Raw genomic sequence first — 16,166 nt, forward strand, 5'->3', positions numbered from 1 at the left:
CTACACTTACATGCTTCAAGGGGTCACACAAAATCCCAGCTATGTTCCAGAGCAGAACAGTGAAACATGCATAGAGGAGTATAATTTGCATTGTGAGTGTTTTGATTTATCTGGTCTCATGAGCAATCAGTTTGCATTGCGGGGCTGCCTATGTAGCCCTCTTCAGCCTCCACTGTATTTAACTAAAAATAAAATAAAAACCAAATAGATAAAAGCTGCGGGGCTTTGAAATCTCCCAGGTTTTTAGGCATTATTGCAATTGCTCCCTAAACTGTTGTTGAGACTTTTAAAGTCCTATAGCAGTGAAAAGGGAAAACTGAGTTTTAAGAATGGGGGGAAAGATACACAGCTATATAGCTGTAGTGATGCGTTTTCACTGTAAAACAGTCCCTTTAAAAAACACCTCAGACAGGAGCCAATCCATGAGGAAAGGAAAAAATAAGATTAGGAAGAGAAACATATGAGGTCTGTTGTTACCCAGTTGACGAATTTTGCATGATTTTTGCAATGTTCTGTTAAGAACATAGTATGTGTTCCTTTGTTGGTGACAAAGATATCCAATGGTGAAAAAGAATAATGTTGTTGTACGGTATTTGGGCAGGGAACAGCACGAGGTGTTTGTACCTCTCCTGACCTGAAAGCTCTAGTCCTCGGGGGCTCAGCCAGGTGGAAAGGAGTTTCAGGATGGAGAAGGCGGGGTGGGAAGCGGGAGGGTATGGTGAGTGAGTCCCCAGCAGTGTGGCTCCATCAGCCCAGCCTTTCACAGCCATATGGGGACACGCATGTCAGGCTGCAGGAGCATTTGCAGAGCAGATGTTGATAGAGGATTTCTGACCCCGGTGGAGCTCCCTGCCCACATTTCAGTCGCTGTTCTGGGACAAGGGTTTACACTCATGTGTTTCAGTATTTTGTCGAGCTAAAACATATCGTGTGCTTGTCCCCTGGTATCTAAAGGGGAATTCCCTTGGCTTCCCCTGCTGGCATTGCTGCCAAAAGGGGATCAGTCTCAGACCCTGAGAGCATTTAGCATTCTTGAAAAGATAGTCAAAAGAGTCAATTCTGCATAAGGTCATCCTGGAATTTAGACCTATTTTTATTGCTGTAATCCATGCTCTGTTCCATACAGACACTATTTTGAATTCTCCAGTGCTGATACTACTGGAAGAGACTTCCCAGAGTAATTAGCTGCTCAACGCACCTAGCTCCTCTTCATATGTTTGGAAATCTGCCATTTAATTTGCAACTCTAGAGTGGCTTGTTTACTAAAAAATGCAGATATCTTTGTAAAGGGTTTTTCTCTCAAAAACCTCTTTTAAAGAGTGTGATGTACAGCATACATATCTGTGCTATATAAAGGGAAGCAAAGGTGCATTTTCTGAATGCATCCCCATATCTGTCAGCTTGAAAAACGTTGTAAAAAGTGACGTGAATGCTCCTCACCCTGAAATTTGCTGGCACGTGGCTGAGGGAGAGTTGTGATAGTTGAACCGTGCTTTAGTTGAGATTTAACTGTGATGCACTTGTGATGATTTAAATTTACTGTGATAGTTTAATCACCTGATATCGGATAAATTCTGCCTATATTTTCAATGCAGTGACATTATAGCATCACATCATATTTTTTAATGGCAGATGTACAACACCAATCAAAGTGTGTTAGATCATACTGTATCATAAACCTTTTATTGGGATAAAGCCATGGCCTTTGCACTGCACTGCTCCACTGCTGAGACAGTTATTCATAGAACCACAGACTGAACAGAAAGCTAAGGATGAGTTGCCAACAGCAACTAAACTGCCAGTGATCCAGCTAGGGGTCACGAGCTTGGGAAAATGTCTTTGCCACCTGCCATACCTCATTAGGCAGATCTTTGGGAATGGTGTAGAAGTCCTCTTTTGTAACCAAAGCCCACCAATACAGGAAAATCCACCAGAGATCAGAGTGAATGTAATCCCTTTCTCCTGGTGAAATAACAAAGAGAGATCAAAGCACATCAGACCTAAGACCTAATTACGAAAAAAAAAACCCCAAAAAAACAAAACAGAAAAATGAATTGCGGATTTTGTTACAGTGCCCATAAGGAAGACATCTCTGCATACACGTTTGGCAAGGTTACCTTCCAATAGCATAACTACTGCATCTTTCAGGCTGTCCCTAAGGAAAACTGCAGTGTGCACATCTGCAGAGGTAGATTAGCTCTGTCATTCCTTGCTTCATCTTCTGCATTGGATCTTAAGAGGGCAATGCTTTTCGCTTAAAGGAAAATCTGTAGTACATAGAGACTAAATATCAGATAAGCACATCAAATGTCAATTTAAAAAAAAGATTTTTTGAGTACTGTGGAAGTAAATACCAAAACAAATAACTCTCCATATATGTATATGTATGTCTCCATGGCCATAAAGAGAATATACATTACTGTACTAAAATGACAGATGATATGCACTTTGGTAATTAGAGCAATGCCACAGATGGACTTAAGGTCACGTTTGGCAACACATTTAATAACTGTGTGGTGCCTGGGGAACTGACTGGGCAGTAAGGAAATTCTTAGCATTTTAAACTACATTTTAAATCTATACAGCAGAGGGCACTAGTGTTATTGAATTGACCATAGAGTTGATATTCTGGTACTAGAAAAATGAAGGGGGAAAAAAATCACTTAGAAGACAAAGAAGTGTCAACAAAGACTAAAGAACCTGGTTGATGGTCTGTGTTCCATGTGTGGATTTATAAAGCTAAACCTTCATGTGTCTCTAGCATAATGGATAGACATTGAATAGCAATTTACTCTAGTACAGAGTTCCAGATGGGTCTTTATGTAAAGCCCATTAAAATATTTCCATAATGTTCTTCAAGGCTTTAAATGAATTCTCCACTGTGGTTTTGTGCTGGATAATTTTTTTCTAGGGTATTTCCAGGGTATTTATGATTTCAAATTACCCTGATGTGAAATGACTGCTCCAAGACTTCCTGAATACTTAAACTCTGAGCTGTAGAAAACCACCAGTATAAAAGAAAGGACCTTTTTAATACATTCCTACTGTCACTAGGAATCTCTCTGCAGTATGTTAGCCTCATGGAATGATCACCAGTTGGAAGTGAGGACCTGGAAGGCAATTGCTTAGCATATTTTCTGCTGTCAAATTGGCTTTTCTGAACCAGCTCCCCTATGTTAGCAGCACCAAGCCCAGTTAGCATGGTCTTACGCCAAATACCGCATTTTGCTTCCTGTATCATGAAAGAGGAGGGAAAAAAGTTTAGTCATGTACATAAATCCAAAGTTAAATCAAATGGTGGCTACAAAAGCTAAGATTTACTCTCACTGCTTCTCAGAAAACATTCCAGAGGAATGGCAATATAGATCTTCTGTACTTATATGTTAAACAAGATGCAGCTTAGACACAGAAGAATCAAAGACACCAACACGTATGAAAATATATTTAGAACTTTCCATCCACATCTCACAAAATGGTGATACAGTCTTCAAATTATACACTCAGAGCAGCTAATAACTAGTCAGTGACCAAGCTTGTATTTGAAGTATACACAGATTTGAATTTTGCAGAAACCTGAGGGTTGCAGAATTCCCTGAAGGTCTTTGATAGTTCATAGTTCTGAAGCATATGTTTGATTGAGACATCCCTAGCACAGGACTGGGGAAAAAGAGAAATGTAAAAGCCATGGGCAATTTTGGCCTTCAGCACAAGGAAAGAGCTGTTCTGTGTGACTGATTTATTGTTTGAGTCAATAACCAAAAATGGGAGGAGTGTAGGGCATTTATTTTAACAAGATAAAAGAAAAGCATTTCTTTTAAAAATCTTTTTGCAACTGAGACATGGGAAATTTTTGTTTTGGTTTGAATAAGTTTTGCTGATCAATCTCATAACTGGATAATGTATTTGTTATAATGAAATAGTGTATTCAAGTAAAATATTTTTTTTACCCACGGAGTATATGTGTAGTGATGGAAAGAGAAGGTTTGCTGGATAAAGGAGCAGGTGAAGGGAATGATGGGATATACCATCAGGTGCACGAAGTCAGAAAAGGAAAGAAGTGCCTTGGAGTGTTTGCAGTGTGGTCTGGCATCATCAGCTTTAGGTAGGCTGGCAGAGAGGCAGCTGAAGGGAGTTTATGCATACACTGGCTGATGTTGAGGGCACTTGCTCTCTCATGACCTTTCTTATTTTTCCTACACTTTCTTGTTCTACAAATCCCATAGTTTTCCTGGTCCTTCGGTGCACCCAGGATCCAGAAATGAGAGTGGAAGGTAGCAAAAAGAAAGGTAGAGAAACCATATGGCATCTCACAAAGCTGGCATTTAATAGTGAATGGGTCTGAGAGAGAGAGCACAGAAGATTCCCGTCATCTCTACAAGCCACACACGCTCCTGGTGCCGCACCAGCCACACAAAGATAACTGGGAGCTCTGAAGCTGGATGTAGAGGGCTGAGTTCTCATCTTGGTTCCAGCAAAGACAATAGCGTTGCACAACTGAAATGGTAAACTAATTGGTTTGGTGTGTTTCTGTATCTGTTTTATTACTTGTTAATGGAATTTGTTATCCAGTCCAAGTCCTTAGAGGATAAGAATTTAAAAAATGAGAAAGGAAAGAAAAGACAAATCTACAGAATAAAAATACTAGTGACAAACAAAAATGCTAGCACAATCACATTAATTATTACGGAAGATGGTTAATTACTATTCAACAGCATAGTTCTTGGATCACAGATCTTAACTAAGGAACCTGAAATTGATATTAGACTCACTGATGTAATTCTTTTGACTGCTATGGGTAGGTTCTTCTTCATGACAGTGTAGGAAAGATGGGAACCATGTCCTTTTCACCCAGTTTTTGCACATAGTTTCACTACAGCTGGATTTTTGATGTAAAGGAACTTGAATTTTAGTAATTAATTGAGTGTTTCTCCATATGTGTTCAACACCTCTGAAGAGATAAGTGACCTTGTATGCCTTCAGTAAAAAGGAAGTGTGTCCAGCAATCACCCCTCCCCTCATCTAGTCTAGTACATTGTCCTAAACTGGTGAAGCTGATTCCAGTACAGTTGTTGGCTGAGGAAAGAGATGGAGAGGTGGGAGCAGTAATATATAACACTACAGCCGATGGATTCTGCAGAGTCACATGACAGGAGTGTAAGCCACTGAGAGAAGTTGAGTTAGTTGCTCGAGGTTGCAAAACACATTAGTTTTGTGAATTTTTCATAACAAGAATGATGTTTTATAAATAACACTTACAGATCAAACAAACAGATACAGCCCAAGCTTTCCAATTCCCATTCACAGGTTTTTAACCATTATATTGGCATTCTCTGCAGTAATTTATTAAAAGATGAGAACACTTGCTAGCTCTGAACTGTTGTAGAATTTTTTTTTAAAGTGCAGAAATTAATTCTCAAATCCACATTTTCTGAATATATAATTAGAAAAAAAGACTTTCATAAAATTAATTGCTGTGAGATGCAAGTTAATATATTTTTTTCCTGTAATGTTTTTTTACAGAAAGATAGTGCTTTTTTACATAAAATGAAACAGTTTGGAGCCTGGAGTGGAAAAATGTTGCCTTATAGTATTTTGTTTTATTGGATACATGTATTATGCATCTGAGTGCTCTAGGTTATAAATATGCTTTAAGCTTGCTGTAATTTATAAGGCTTCACTTTTGGCTGATTTATAGCAAATTTCATTAATCTCTACAACAGAGGGACCTTGCACTGAGCAACAGAGATTGAAAATGAACTGAGGGCTGGGGGCTGTAAGAACTACCACAAATGAATCAGTACTGAAATTCTTAAAAGAGTAATTATCATTTGTAGTGTAAAGGTCTTTTTCTCCTTACAGTAAAACCTGTAGGATTTTTTTAGAGATGCCAATGAAACTGCCAACTCTGAAACTACGGAGATATATTTTTCAGCATTTAAATGGCTGTTCTTATTTCTGTGTTCAGCACACATTTTCTAATGAGTGTTTCTCTGCTGTTGGTGCCAAACAAAAGAATTGAGGAGGAAATACCATGAAATTGGATGATGCTGTTTAACGGTAGGGAAGAATTGATGCCTATCATGTTTGTTTGGGTTTTTGTTTTATTTGGCTTTTTTTTTTTTTTTTTTTTTTTTACATTTGAAATAGGAAAGACCTTGCCCTGACATTTGCATGACCTGCTACATTCAGTATTAAAGGCTTTACTTCTAGTTAAGACTCCAGTGCAGGAATCACATTTGTATAGGCAAAAGATTTTCACCCAAACGAAAGAGGAGTGCCTACTTGTTCTTCATATTATCTGATGTTTTGTCTTACAGTGTGTCAAGAAGGTTAACACCTTGAATATTGTGATGATTCCTATCTTACTCAGTTTTGTCTTTTGAGGCCATGTCACTTCTTTAAACTCTGCCCCTGAGTTAGAACATTCCTTTTCAGGTATCCACTGTGGTTGAACTTGTTATCTGCCATCCAGCTACATATGTTATATATTGGAATGAGCAGGAAAAGCTAGTATCTGGCTTTTTCTTATCTCATTGTCAATTACAGCTGGCATACATAGCTGCACAGGAAACAAAATGCTACAATTTCTGTAGATATTCTTCCTGCAGAGTTTTGTGAAATTGGTAGAGCTGACTGGAAGGACTTTAGAAGTCTTTGCTTAGAGAGCACACTTAAATGTTTGAGACTAATCTAACATTCTCCTCCTTCTTCTTCTTTCAGCTATTCAAACTCCAGAAGGACCAACACCAAATAAATTATGAATGTTGAACAAGATGACCTTACATCCACAGCAGATAATGATAGGTCCTAGGTTTAACAGGGCCCTATTTGACCCCCTGCTTGTGGTGCTGTTGGCTCTTCAGCTTCTTGTGGTGGCTGGTCTAGTGAGGGCTCAAACTTGCCCTTCTGTCTGCTCCTGCAGCAACCAGTTCAGCAAAGTGATTTGTGTACGGAAAAATCTGAGAGACGTACCAGACGGCATCTCCACCAACACCCGGTTACTCAATCTCCATGAGAACCAGATCCAAATCATTAAAGTTAATAGCTTCAAACACCTGAGGCACCTAGAAATCCTGCAGCTCAGCAGGAATCACATCAGAACTATTGAAATAGGGGCTTTCAATGGTCTGGCCAATCTTAACACTTTGGAACTCTTTGACAATCGTCTGACCACTATCCCAAATGGGGCTTTTGTATACCTGTCAAAACTGAAGGAACTGTGGTTGAGAAACAACCCCATTGAAAGCATCCCTTCTTATGCTTTTAACAGAATCCCTTCTCTCCGGAGGCTGGATTTGGGGGAATTGAAAAGGCTTTCATACATCTCAGAAGGTGCCTTTGAAGGTCTGTCCAACTTGAGGTATTTGAACCTTGCCATGTGCAATCTTCGAGAGATTCCTAACCTCACCCCACTTGTAAAACTGGATGAGTTAGATCTTTCTGGGAATCACCTGACTGCCATTCGGCCAGGTTCTTTCCAAGGGTTAATGCATCTTCAGAAATTGTGGATGATACAGTCCCAGATTCAAGTGATAGAAAGGAATGCTTTCGATAACCTGCAGTCACTTGTAGAGATCAATCTGGCACACAACAACCTAACACTCCTGCCTCATGACCTGTTCACACCACTCCACCTAGAAAGGATCCACTTGCATCACAATCCTTGGAACTGCAACTGTGATATCCTTTGGCTCAGCTGGTGGATTAAAGACAAGGCACCCTCCAATACTGCATGCTGTGCCCGTTGCCACACGCCTCCCAGTTTAAAAGGAAGGTACATCGGTGAGCTGGACCTGAACTACTTCACGTGTTATGCTCCTGTCATAGTGGAGCCACCAGCAGACCTCAACGTCACAGAAGGTATGGCTGCAGAGATGAAATGCCGGGCATCGACCTCCCTGACCTCTGTATCTTGGATTACTCCAAATGGATCTGTTATGACGCATGGGGCATACAGAGTTCGGATTGCTGTGCTCAGTGATGGTACATTAAATTTTACAAAGGTAACTGTGCAAGACACGGGTTTGTATACATGCATGGTGAGTAACTCTGTTGGCAATACCACAGCTTCTGCCACGCTGAATGTGACTGCCCTGGATAACCCTGGTTACACGTACTTTTCAACCGTCACAGTAGAGACTGTGGAACCTTCTCAGGATGAGGCACAGACCACCGAGCAGGTTGGGCCCACACCAGTTACCAACTGGGAGACCACTAACATGACAACCTCACTAACTCCACAGAGCACAAGATCAACAGAAAAAACGTTCACCATTCCTGTGACGGACGCAAACAACGGGATCCCGGGAATAGATGAGGTTATGAAGACTACCAAAATCATAATTGGTTGTTTTGTGGCTATTACTCTTATGGCTGCTGTGATGCTGGTAATTTTCTACAAAATGAGGAAACAGCATCACCGGCAGAACCATCACGCTCCAACACGGACTGTAGAGATCATTAATGTGGATGATGAGCTTACAGGTGATACGCCCATAGAGAGTCACTTGCCCATGCCAGCAATAGAGCATGAGCACTTAAATCACTATAACTCTTATAAGTCTCCTTTCAACCACACAACAACAGTTAACACAATAAATTCAATACACAGTTCAGTGCATGAACCGTTATTGATCCGAATGAACTCAAAAGACAATGTACAAGAGACTCAGATCTAAAACATTTATGACATTATGGGGTGGGGGTGGGGACAACAAAAGATGGTTTATAAAACAAATGACACAAATGACTGGGCTAAATCTACTGTTTCAAAAAAGTGTCTTTACAAAGAAAAAGAAATTTATTTATTAAAAATTCTATTGTGATCTAAAGCAGACAAAATTATGTGTATTCCTCAGAACCTGTTTTTGCTGCACTTATTTACCCTACTCTTTCCCTTTTTCCTCCCCAACCTACCCTGACTCCCATTTGCCATATTTTTCATAGGAGATCTTGATTCCCTAAAAGAACTGGTCTAGGAAATTTTGTAAGAATTCTGTTACACTTTGGGAATTTTTATGGTGAATTCTAGTGGTGAGATTCAGTCTATTTTGTCACTTTTTTCTTTTGTTTCCTCATGCCCTTTTTGAAATTATTCAATAGAGAATGGAATAATAACAGCAACTTTACAAATGAGAAAGCAAACAATCAAGCCTTTTTTCTTCCGTGTAATGATTTGCTCTGTATTTACTGAAAGCACCGTTCTGTGAAGAAATGGAAAACAAAGTAAAAAAAACAAAAACAAAAAACAAAACCAAGAAACGACCAAGAAATTAATTTACTTGTGAAAACCTATAAACCCCATGATATTTTAAACAATTCTAGAACCAGAATTTGTAGTTCAAACACTAAGCTAAGATTATAAATAAAATACTGTTTTTTTCTGTACTTGGATATAGCTCATTTTTAGTGTGGCATTAAGCATCAAAAGTTTGTTAAAATTCTTATAATATTCTGCTGTGATGGTCCAAAACATAATCACTTTAAAGAGAATAATTAAACCATTCTGGATCATTACTGAAGAATAGCATAGTTTTCATTTTAGATTATATAAGCAGCATAGTAGCAAACAAGGGTGTTTAGCTTTTAATGCAAGATTAAGATCATTCCTTCTAATGGTGTTTTCAATTATCTCTATTATATTCCAAGATTTATTTCACAATACCAGAAAAAGTTTTGCAAGGAGTTGCAGTTATCACGGAATTTATTAGACAAAGCTGAAAAGTTTGTTCTGTTTTTTTGTTATTTATAACTGTCAATAAGAAAATTCATCTTTATATTAAAGCTACTGGTTTCCAGTTCACTTGTTCTGGGACTTCTAGACATAAATATGAATTATGTTTAGCTATCTATAATAACAATAATCAAAGCTGTATCCCTACGTGCAAAATGAAATCAAAATGCTGTAAATGGAGTAACTCACAGGAAAAACTCCAAGGACTTTGTCTGAAATATATAGAAAGAACAAAGCCAGCCAAATCAGAGGAGAGTATAGGTTACTGCAATTTGCATGACAATTAGAATCCCTGTAGAGTAAAAAGTTTACATTAATATAAACTCAGACTCATTTACCAATAGGAAATGTACACCCTTTTCCTTTGTATTTATATACGTTCTCTGGATTTAGCTTATTGGTGTAGGAATGGTGTATACCTTGCAAGCTGAAAGCTAAAAGGAAGGCTTCGCATAAGAAAACCGGCTCCAGGACACTGTGTTCTTCCAAGTAGAAGTTCTGCCAAATCAAACTACTTTATGCATTGGCAACCGAAGAGAAGCATTTTCAGATGATTTAGATTAGGGGGAAAAATATATATATCATCTCTGAATGTCTTTTTACCTATTTTCTTCCTTAACCACCCTTACTGTGACTTGTCAGGGTCCTGTGCCAGGTAAATAATGTTCTTAGTTCTTACAAAATCTCTTTGGAGCTTTCTAGTATGCACTAGCATGCAGGACGAAGACCCTATTGAACAGTATACTTCTATTCTATAAATTTAAGAAGGAATTTCTGCTAGGTTGAGGTGGTAAATACCTTTTGTTGGAGGCACAGTTCTCAAGGTTGCAAGTGAATATTGTGGCAAGAAGGCCTGATTTAAAGAGGACACGGTGGAGATAGGTGACAATGAATCACACTCTGCAAGGAGTCAGATAAGTATAATACAGAATAAAACCCAAAGTTCTATAATAATCTCAAAGAAACATTTGGCAAGACATTATCCTTTGATGTACTACATGAAAAATAATATCTACTCTAAGGGAATTTTAATAGAGGACAAAGGTGGACCTGAATGTAAAATGTTGCCGTTGTGATTCCTAGCTTTACCTATTTCTTCAGAGTGCATTAGAACATTTCATTGGTGATTTCTTTTAAACGTTGTGATAAGAATCTGTACAGAAACACTGTAATTACACATTGCTATTTGTACTTTGCCCATCTGGCCAGTAACATTGTGTCCATGACCAATGCTTATCTGAAAATTGAAGAAATTATTTCCAGGAAAACTAAATCTGGGCCATCTGCAATCAACAGGTTTCTGTTAAAAAATTATGGCTACTCTCTAACTGGCATTTGTGAAAGCACTTATGGTCACTATGTTTTTATAAACAGGTAGCTTTTACTCACTCCTAAAGGTCATGTGGAGGAAGCCCTTATGAAAAAAAAGGTATAGCTATTGTCAAGTGGGACACGTGTCAGTGACAACCTTTTTCCTCTTTGGAGTAACACAAAATAATATCAGTTACTGTTTCAAACAATATAAAAATTCTTATTGAGTGTTAATCTGGATTTATTGGCTAATCAAAAAAAATCCAGATATTCCTGCTTGCTCAAAATAAGCATAAAGAAAAAGCATTTTGGTGTGTTTGATTGGGTGATTATATATGTGTTATGTGGAATCTATATTAGTTATGATTTTCCCAGCAGCTTCCCTACCCTTCTTGGAACCACAGAGATTATTTCCGACTCCTTCCTACTTCTGCAAAACACCTAGTACTTTTGTAGTTTAATTAAATACCAGAGTTAGAGAACATCAGAGTTTAAACTAAAATGAGCTCTGCAATGCAACCTCTTACTGCTCCAGTGACTACAATGTTAAGAATGAAGCCCAGGTCTCCTATCTGGCAGAGAACAACTGATAGAAAGCTCTAATGAAATTTCTCTTGCAGGTGACCACTTTATAGATGGTGTGTGATGTAAAAAAATTGATCAAAAAAGTTGTGATCTTGATTATGAGCTATCACTTTCTAGTGGGCTCATGATAAAGGATGAATTATTCTTCAGTTCATTTGATGAAGATGTTTGCCTACTGTCCTGTACAAATCCAAAATGCAAACCATTTTCTTTCCGGAATTGTCAAGTCTTACAAATCTCACTATATGCAGGAATAACGTGAAAAGCAAAGTGAGTTCCATTCAATTCACCATACAAGATGGACATTTCATTTTACTTTGAAAAGGGCTAAATGTATGACATTTATTATAGTAATTGTATTTTTGCTAAAGTATTCTAATGCATTGAAAATTATATCTAATGTTTTCAAGATTCCCTGCCCCCACTGGTGGCATTATGTAGGTTGATCACAGCATTAGAGAAAAGGTAACTAAATTAATATTGTACTTAGTTGTACTAGCTTTACAGTCTTGTGAAAATATTTCATAACAGCTGTTACAAGCTTTTATATGCCAGATATACCCATTACTGTGGTCTTTTTAATGAGGAGAATGGAAAATCTTTTCAAGCTATTCACTTTTTGCTAAAGTTTGTATTCCATTTTAAACATGAACTAAGTGCAGCATTTTTGAAATTTTCACTTTTTCTCTAAGTCCAAGTAGTGAAGGTCTAGGAAATATTAGGAGCTACCTTGCAATTTCATACCAAAAGAAGTGAGTGAAGAAATAATTTATCCTTATCTTTAAGGTATAGTAAGAAAAGTTAGACTTCACAGTCTGCGTTTCTGTTTTTCTTAGTATAACTATTTAATACATCTTTTTCTCATTTGTGCGGGTGTTGCCAAAAAGAATCTCATTTCAAACTTGCATCTAAAATTCAACCTACAGTTAGTCTGAAGGTAGTGGCGAACATTTTATTATGGAGGTGGTATTATATATTAGTATTGTAGTAGACTAACACCCAGAGCTATCACTACTGAAATAGCAAGGGTTCAGGAGCAAGCAGGGGGCTTGGGAAGATCCTGGCAAACCTACCCAGTAAATGTGCAATTTCTGTTGGCTGTGGAGCCTCTCTCTGTAGTGGTGCCCTGGAGAAACACTGTGGCTGTGTGTGGTTTGCAGCTGAAAGAGCACAGCAGGGCAAGAGTGCTTTGGGTTGGGAACAACTTCATTGGCTGCTCCCCACTTAAGAGATAGATGCAGAAGTAATCAGGGTGTAATAGCTCAGCCTTGAGCCATGCAGTGTATGACTAGAAATGATTGGGGGGTTTTATTTTTTTTTATCACTTTGAACCACAAGTAGGTTTTAAGGCTTAGTGCACACCAAAAAATTGGAAACGTGAAGAATAAAAATAAGTCTCAGAGCTACAGTGTAAGTTTTACACAAATGGAAAAGTCGTATTTCGATGAAATGCTAGTCCTGGTTTGAAGGAGTCTGGGAAAGTTTTTTTCCATATTAACTCTATGAAGACAAATTAGTTCTGTACTTCAATAGCTACATGCTATTTGCTTCAATAGGTCATTTTTTTTTAGGTGAGATTTCTTAAACAAAATATTGTGTTTAATTTGTCTTGGGTTTAGTTCTTGCTTTCATACATTTATAACTTAGACCTAGACTGTCTGTTAATTGGAGTGCTCTCTAAAGGGCTCTCTAAAGTGAAACCTGACTGACTTTCATAAGACAGAAATCTTTCCGATACCGTAACTCCAGTGAGGTATGTAATTTTGGAATGAGGAGGAGACACTGAAATGATACTTCATCAAATGATTTTATGGCTACCTTTTGTAAAATAAGAAAGAAAAAAATAAAGCCTGGCATTTTTGAGAACTTTGAAAACCAATATGTTAAAATAGGAAACCTTATTAAAAATTTGAAGAAATTAGAATGTTATTGGACTTGAAAGTAATAGTATGATGTAATAAAGGAAGAAGTGGGAGTCATATATCCCAGATAATCTTTACATCTTTTCTAACACAATTTGCAAACTCAAAAATTTGAGTTACTTTTTTATGTATCATGCAGCTTGTGCAAGGATTCTGGCTGACCTATCCATAGTTTTCTGTTTTCTTCTTAATTTTTGCTGTACGTGTATGATGCAATCTCAGCTTTCAGCTCTGGAACAGTTTCCCAGACAGCGCATGCAAAGGAATTCTCTGCGAAGTTATCCCGACTCCACTCGTTGGAGGGTCACGTTTAATATTTCCTGGGGCTTTTTTCAATGTACTTGAAATGGCTTGTGCAGTGAAAGATTCCTTAGTTTCTTTCATCCTCTACTACGATACAATATATGATTCATACCATAGTTTGGAGAAGAAGGTTTTGCATGTATTATATTTTCATCAAATTTAAATTATAAATTACAATTGTATTTTACTTCAGTAAAAAATCTTGAAATCTTACTTGAAAACTACTGTTCCTTTCACAGTAGCTCAGTTAAACACAACCTATTATTAAAAAAAAAAAAAATTAACAGAGAGAAACTACATCATGGAATGCTGTGCATGCACATGTATCTGTATATGTGTATTACTTATAAAGTGCTTTTACAGGTGAGATTAAAGGAATAGAAGAAGAAAGGTATAACAAAGAGAAAGATGGAATAAATGAGCTGAGAGAGAATATAGTAAAACAGAACTGGAGTTAGTGGACCACAGAATTAATCCAAGCCCTATGACTAATTTAATTTTGTAAGATGTAATTCAATTTGATTTCATTTGCTCATTTAATTCCTCAGAAGGACAGTTAGTTGTCTAAGCAAAAAAGTGGAAATCTGAATTCTGTTCTTAACAGTACTCATATGATGTCAAGTAGGTCTTCCTTTTTCCTGTCCTTCTTGGCTTGCCACTTCTGTCTAGCTGTTCAGCTATCATTTTCTGAAGCTTTCTTCCTGAGGCATCCATCTTCCAGCCTGTCTTGGGACTGAATTCCAGTGATCAATGGGACAGAAGACAAGTCAGTGTTGTGTTACTAAGCAGAGCCTCTGCAGCTTTGGGTACTAGGTATTTAAGTCCATTAACTCCTAAACAATTAATTACTTTATACTGGAAGGCAGTTTCATAATTTTTTTTCTTTTTAATATTGTATATAAGATTAGAGCTGTTGATCACCTGCCATTTCCATTTGCTAACTATCTTCCAGACTGACATAGTATTTTTTTTTTTTTAACCTGTTGGAACATAGCTTTCTGAATATTTTCTGATGAAATATTTGGTCAAATTCTAAAGAATTGAAGAAAAAATATCAATGTCTTTGAATATTCAGACTATAAAAGTATTCCACATTGTATAAAATTACACTTTATTAAAACAACAATAAATAACAATGGTCTCTGATTCCTAGAAAGCAAATGGCTAAACAAACAGTACTTCATCCCCCTTTTTGGTTGGGTTTTTTTTTGGTTAAGAACAGTTTCTCGATTTGACTCAGCAAAGTCATCAAGGCCTTATCAGACTTAATAATAAAGCAGAGGCACTGAGAAGTTGCATGGCTTTTGCTGAGTTCCATACAGAGGTTTTATGCTTTTTTTTTTTTTTTGTGATAATATTCTGTTGCCTGTTTCAGCAGTGTTTCCATCAAGATGGATATGTGTAACTATTGTTGGAAATATTGTCATCTCTTGTTTCTACCTAGAGAAACATTGGCTCATGGAGTTTATCTTTTCAACTCCCTGCTGATTCCTGAGACTCCTGTGGGGAAACAATCAATTCTGTACTGAAAGGGAAGCTTTGGCCCGCCTAATAAAATAACAGAATAATAAAGAGCTGGACCAGGCAAGGAAGAATAAAATAGAATGCAGTGGTAATGGGGGGAGAAGAATCCTGAGAAGATAACTAAGCATTATAAGGAGGTTAAAAACCCCCAAAAATTAGAAAGAAGGAAGTTGAAAAGGTTTGAGAAGCTATTTTCTCCTTTTGTCCCCTCCTTTTCTTATTCCATGCATTTTGTCTCCTGGTATGGCTGGGTAACAGTTGAACATTATTGATGAATGCATTCTCAGTAGGAACATAACTGATGAATGCATTCTAAATAAATCACATTGGAAAGTGATGGAATATTTTAGAAGTTATAAAAGCACAGTCTTTAGACTTGTATGGGTTAAACCAGTCTCAGAGAACTATTGACGATGTTACGATATTGTGCTAAGACACTAAGAGGCGACTGTAGGTTGGAATTCTGAAAAAAAGAATATTCATACTTTACCAGTAGAAAATAGTTTCCCAAGAGAATTCTGGGAGCATTCAATTGGTAATTTCTGCATGTAAATATCAATTTGACATTGTCTGCTGAATGTGAAATTGGTCCCTCAAAGTGAATCTGGAAGAAGCACTAAAATGCATACGATGATAGTAGTGAAATGTTAAATTTAGTAGAACTATCATTTTCTATCCTCTGGGATTATTTTCAGTAATACAGTATTTTTAATCAGGAACTAAAACGAGGTTTATTTGTACATTTTTTCTCCCTTTCTCCCCTCAAGTGGGGATTACATTTTTTCCTG

At 37.4% G+C, this 16,166-nt stretch overlaps 1 protein-coding gene across 3 annotated transcripts in view; it reads left to right on the forward strand.

Annotated features, from left to right (window-relative positions):
- The window catches only part of LRRC4C (leucine rich repeat containing 4C), a 538,946-nt gene extending 529,230 nt beyond the window's left edge, over window positions 1–9,716 (forward strand). For all 3 annotated transcript variants that reach the window (XM_055717132.1, XM_055717133.1, XM_027807973.2), the window contains one exon: window positions 6,721–9,716. In XM_055717132.1, the coding sequence (XP_055573107.1) occupies window positions 6,762–8,678 (1,917 nt within the window). In that variant the 5' untranslated portion in view covers window positions 6,721–6,761 and the 3' untranslated portion in view covers window positions 8,679–9,716. The remainder of the gene's footprint in view (window positions 1–6,720) is intronic.
- Window positions 9,717–16,166: the final 6,450 nt, after the last annotated feature.

The sequence above is a fragment of the Falco cherrug genome, chromosome 7 (assembly GCF_023634085.1).
Source record: "Falco cherrug isolate bFalChe1 chromosome 7, bFalChe1.pri, whole genome shotgun sequence".
NCBI lineage: Eukaryota > Metazoa > Chordata > Aves > Falconiformes > Falconidae > Falco > Falco cherrug.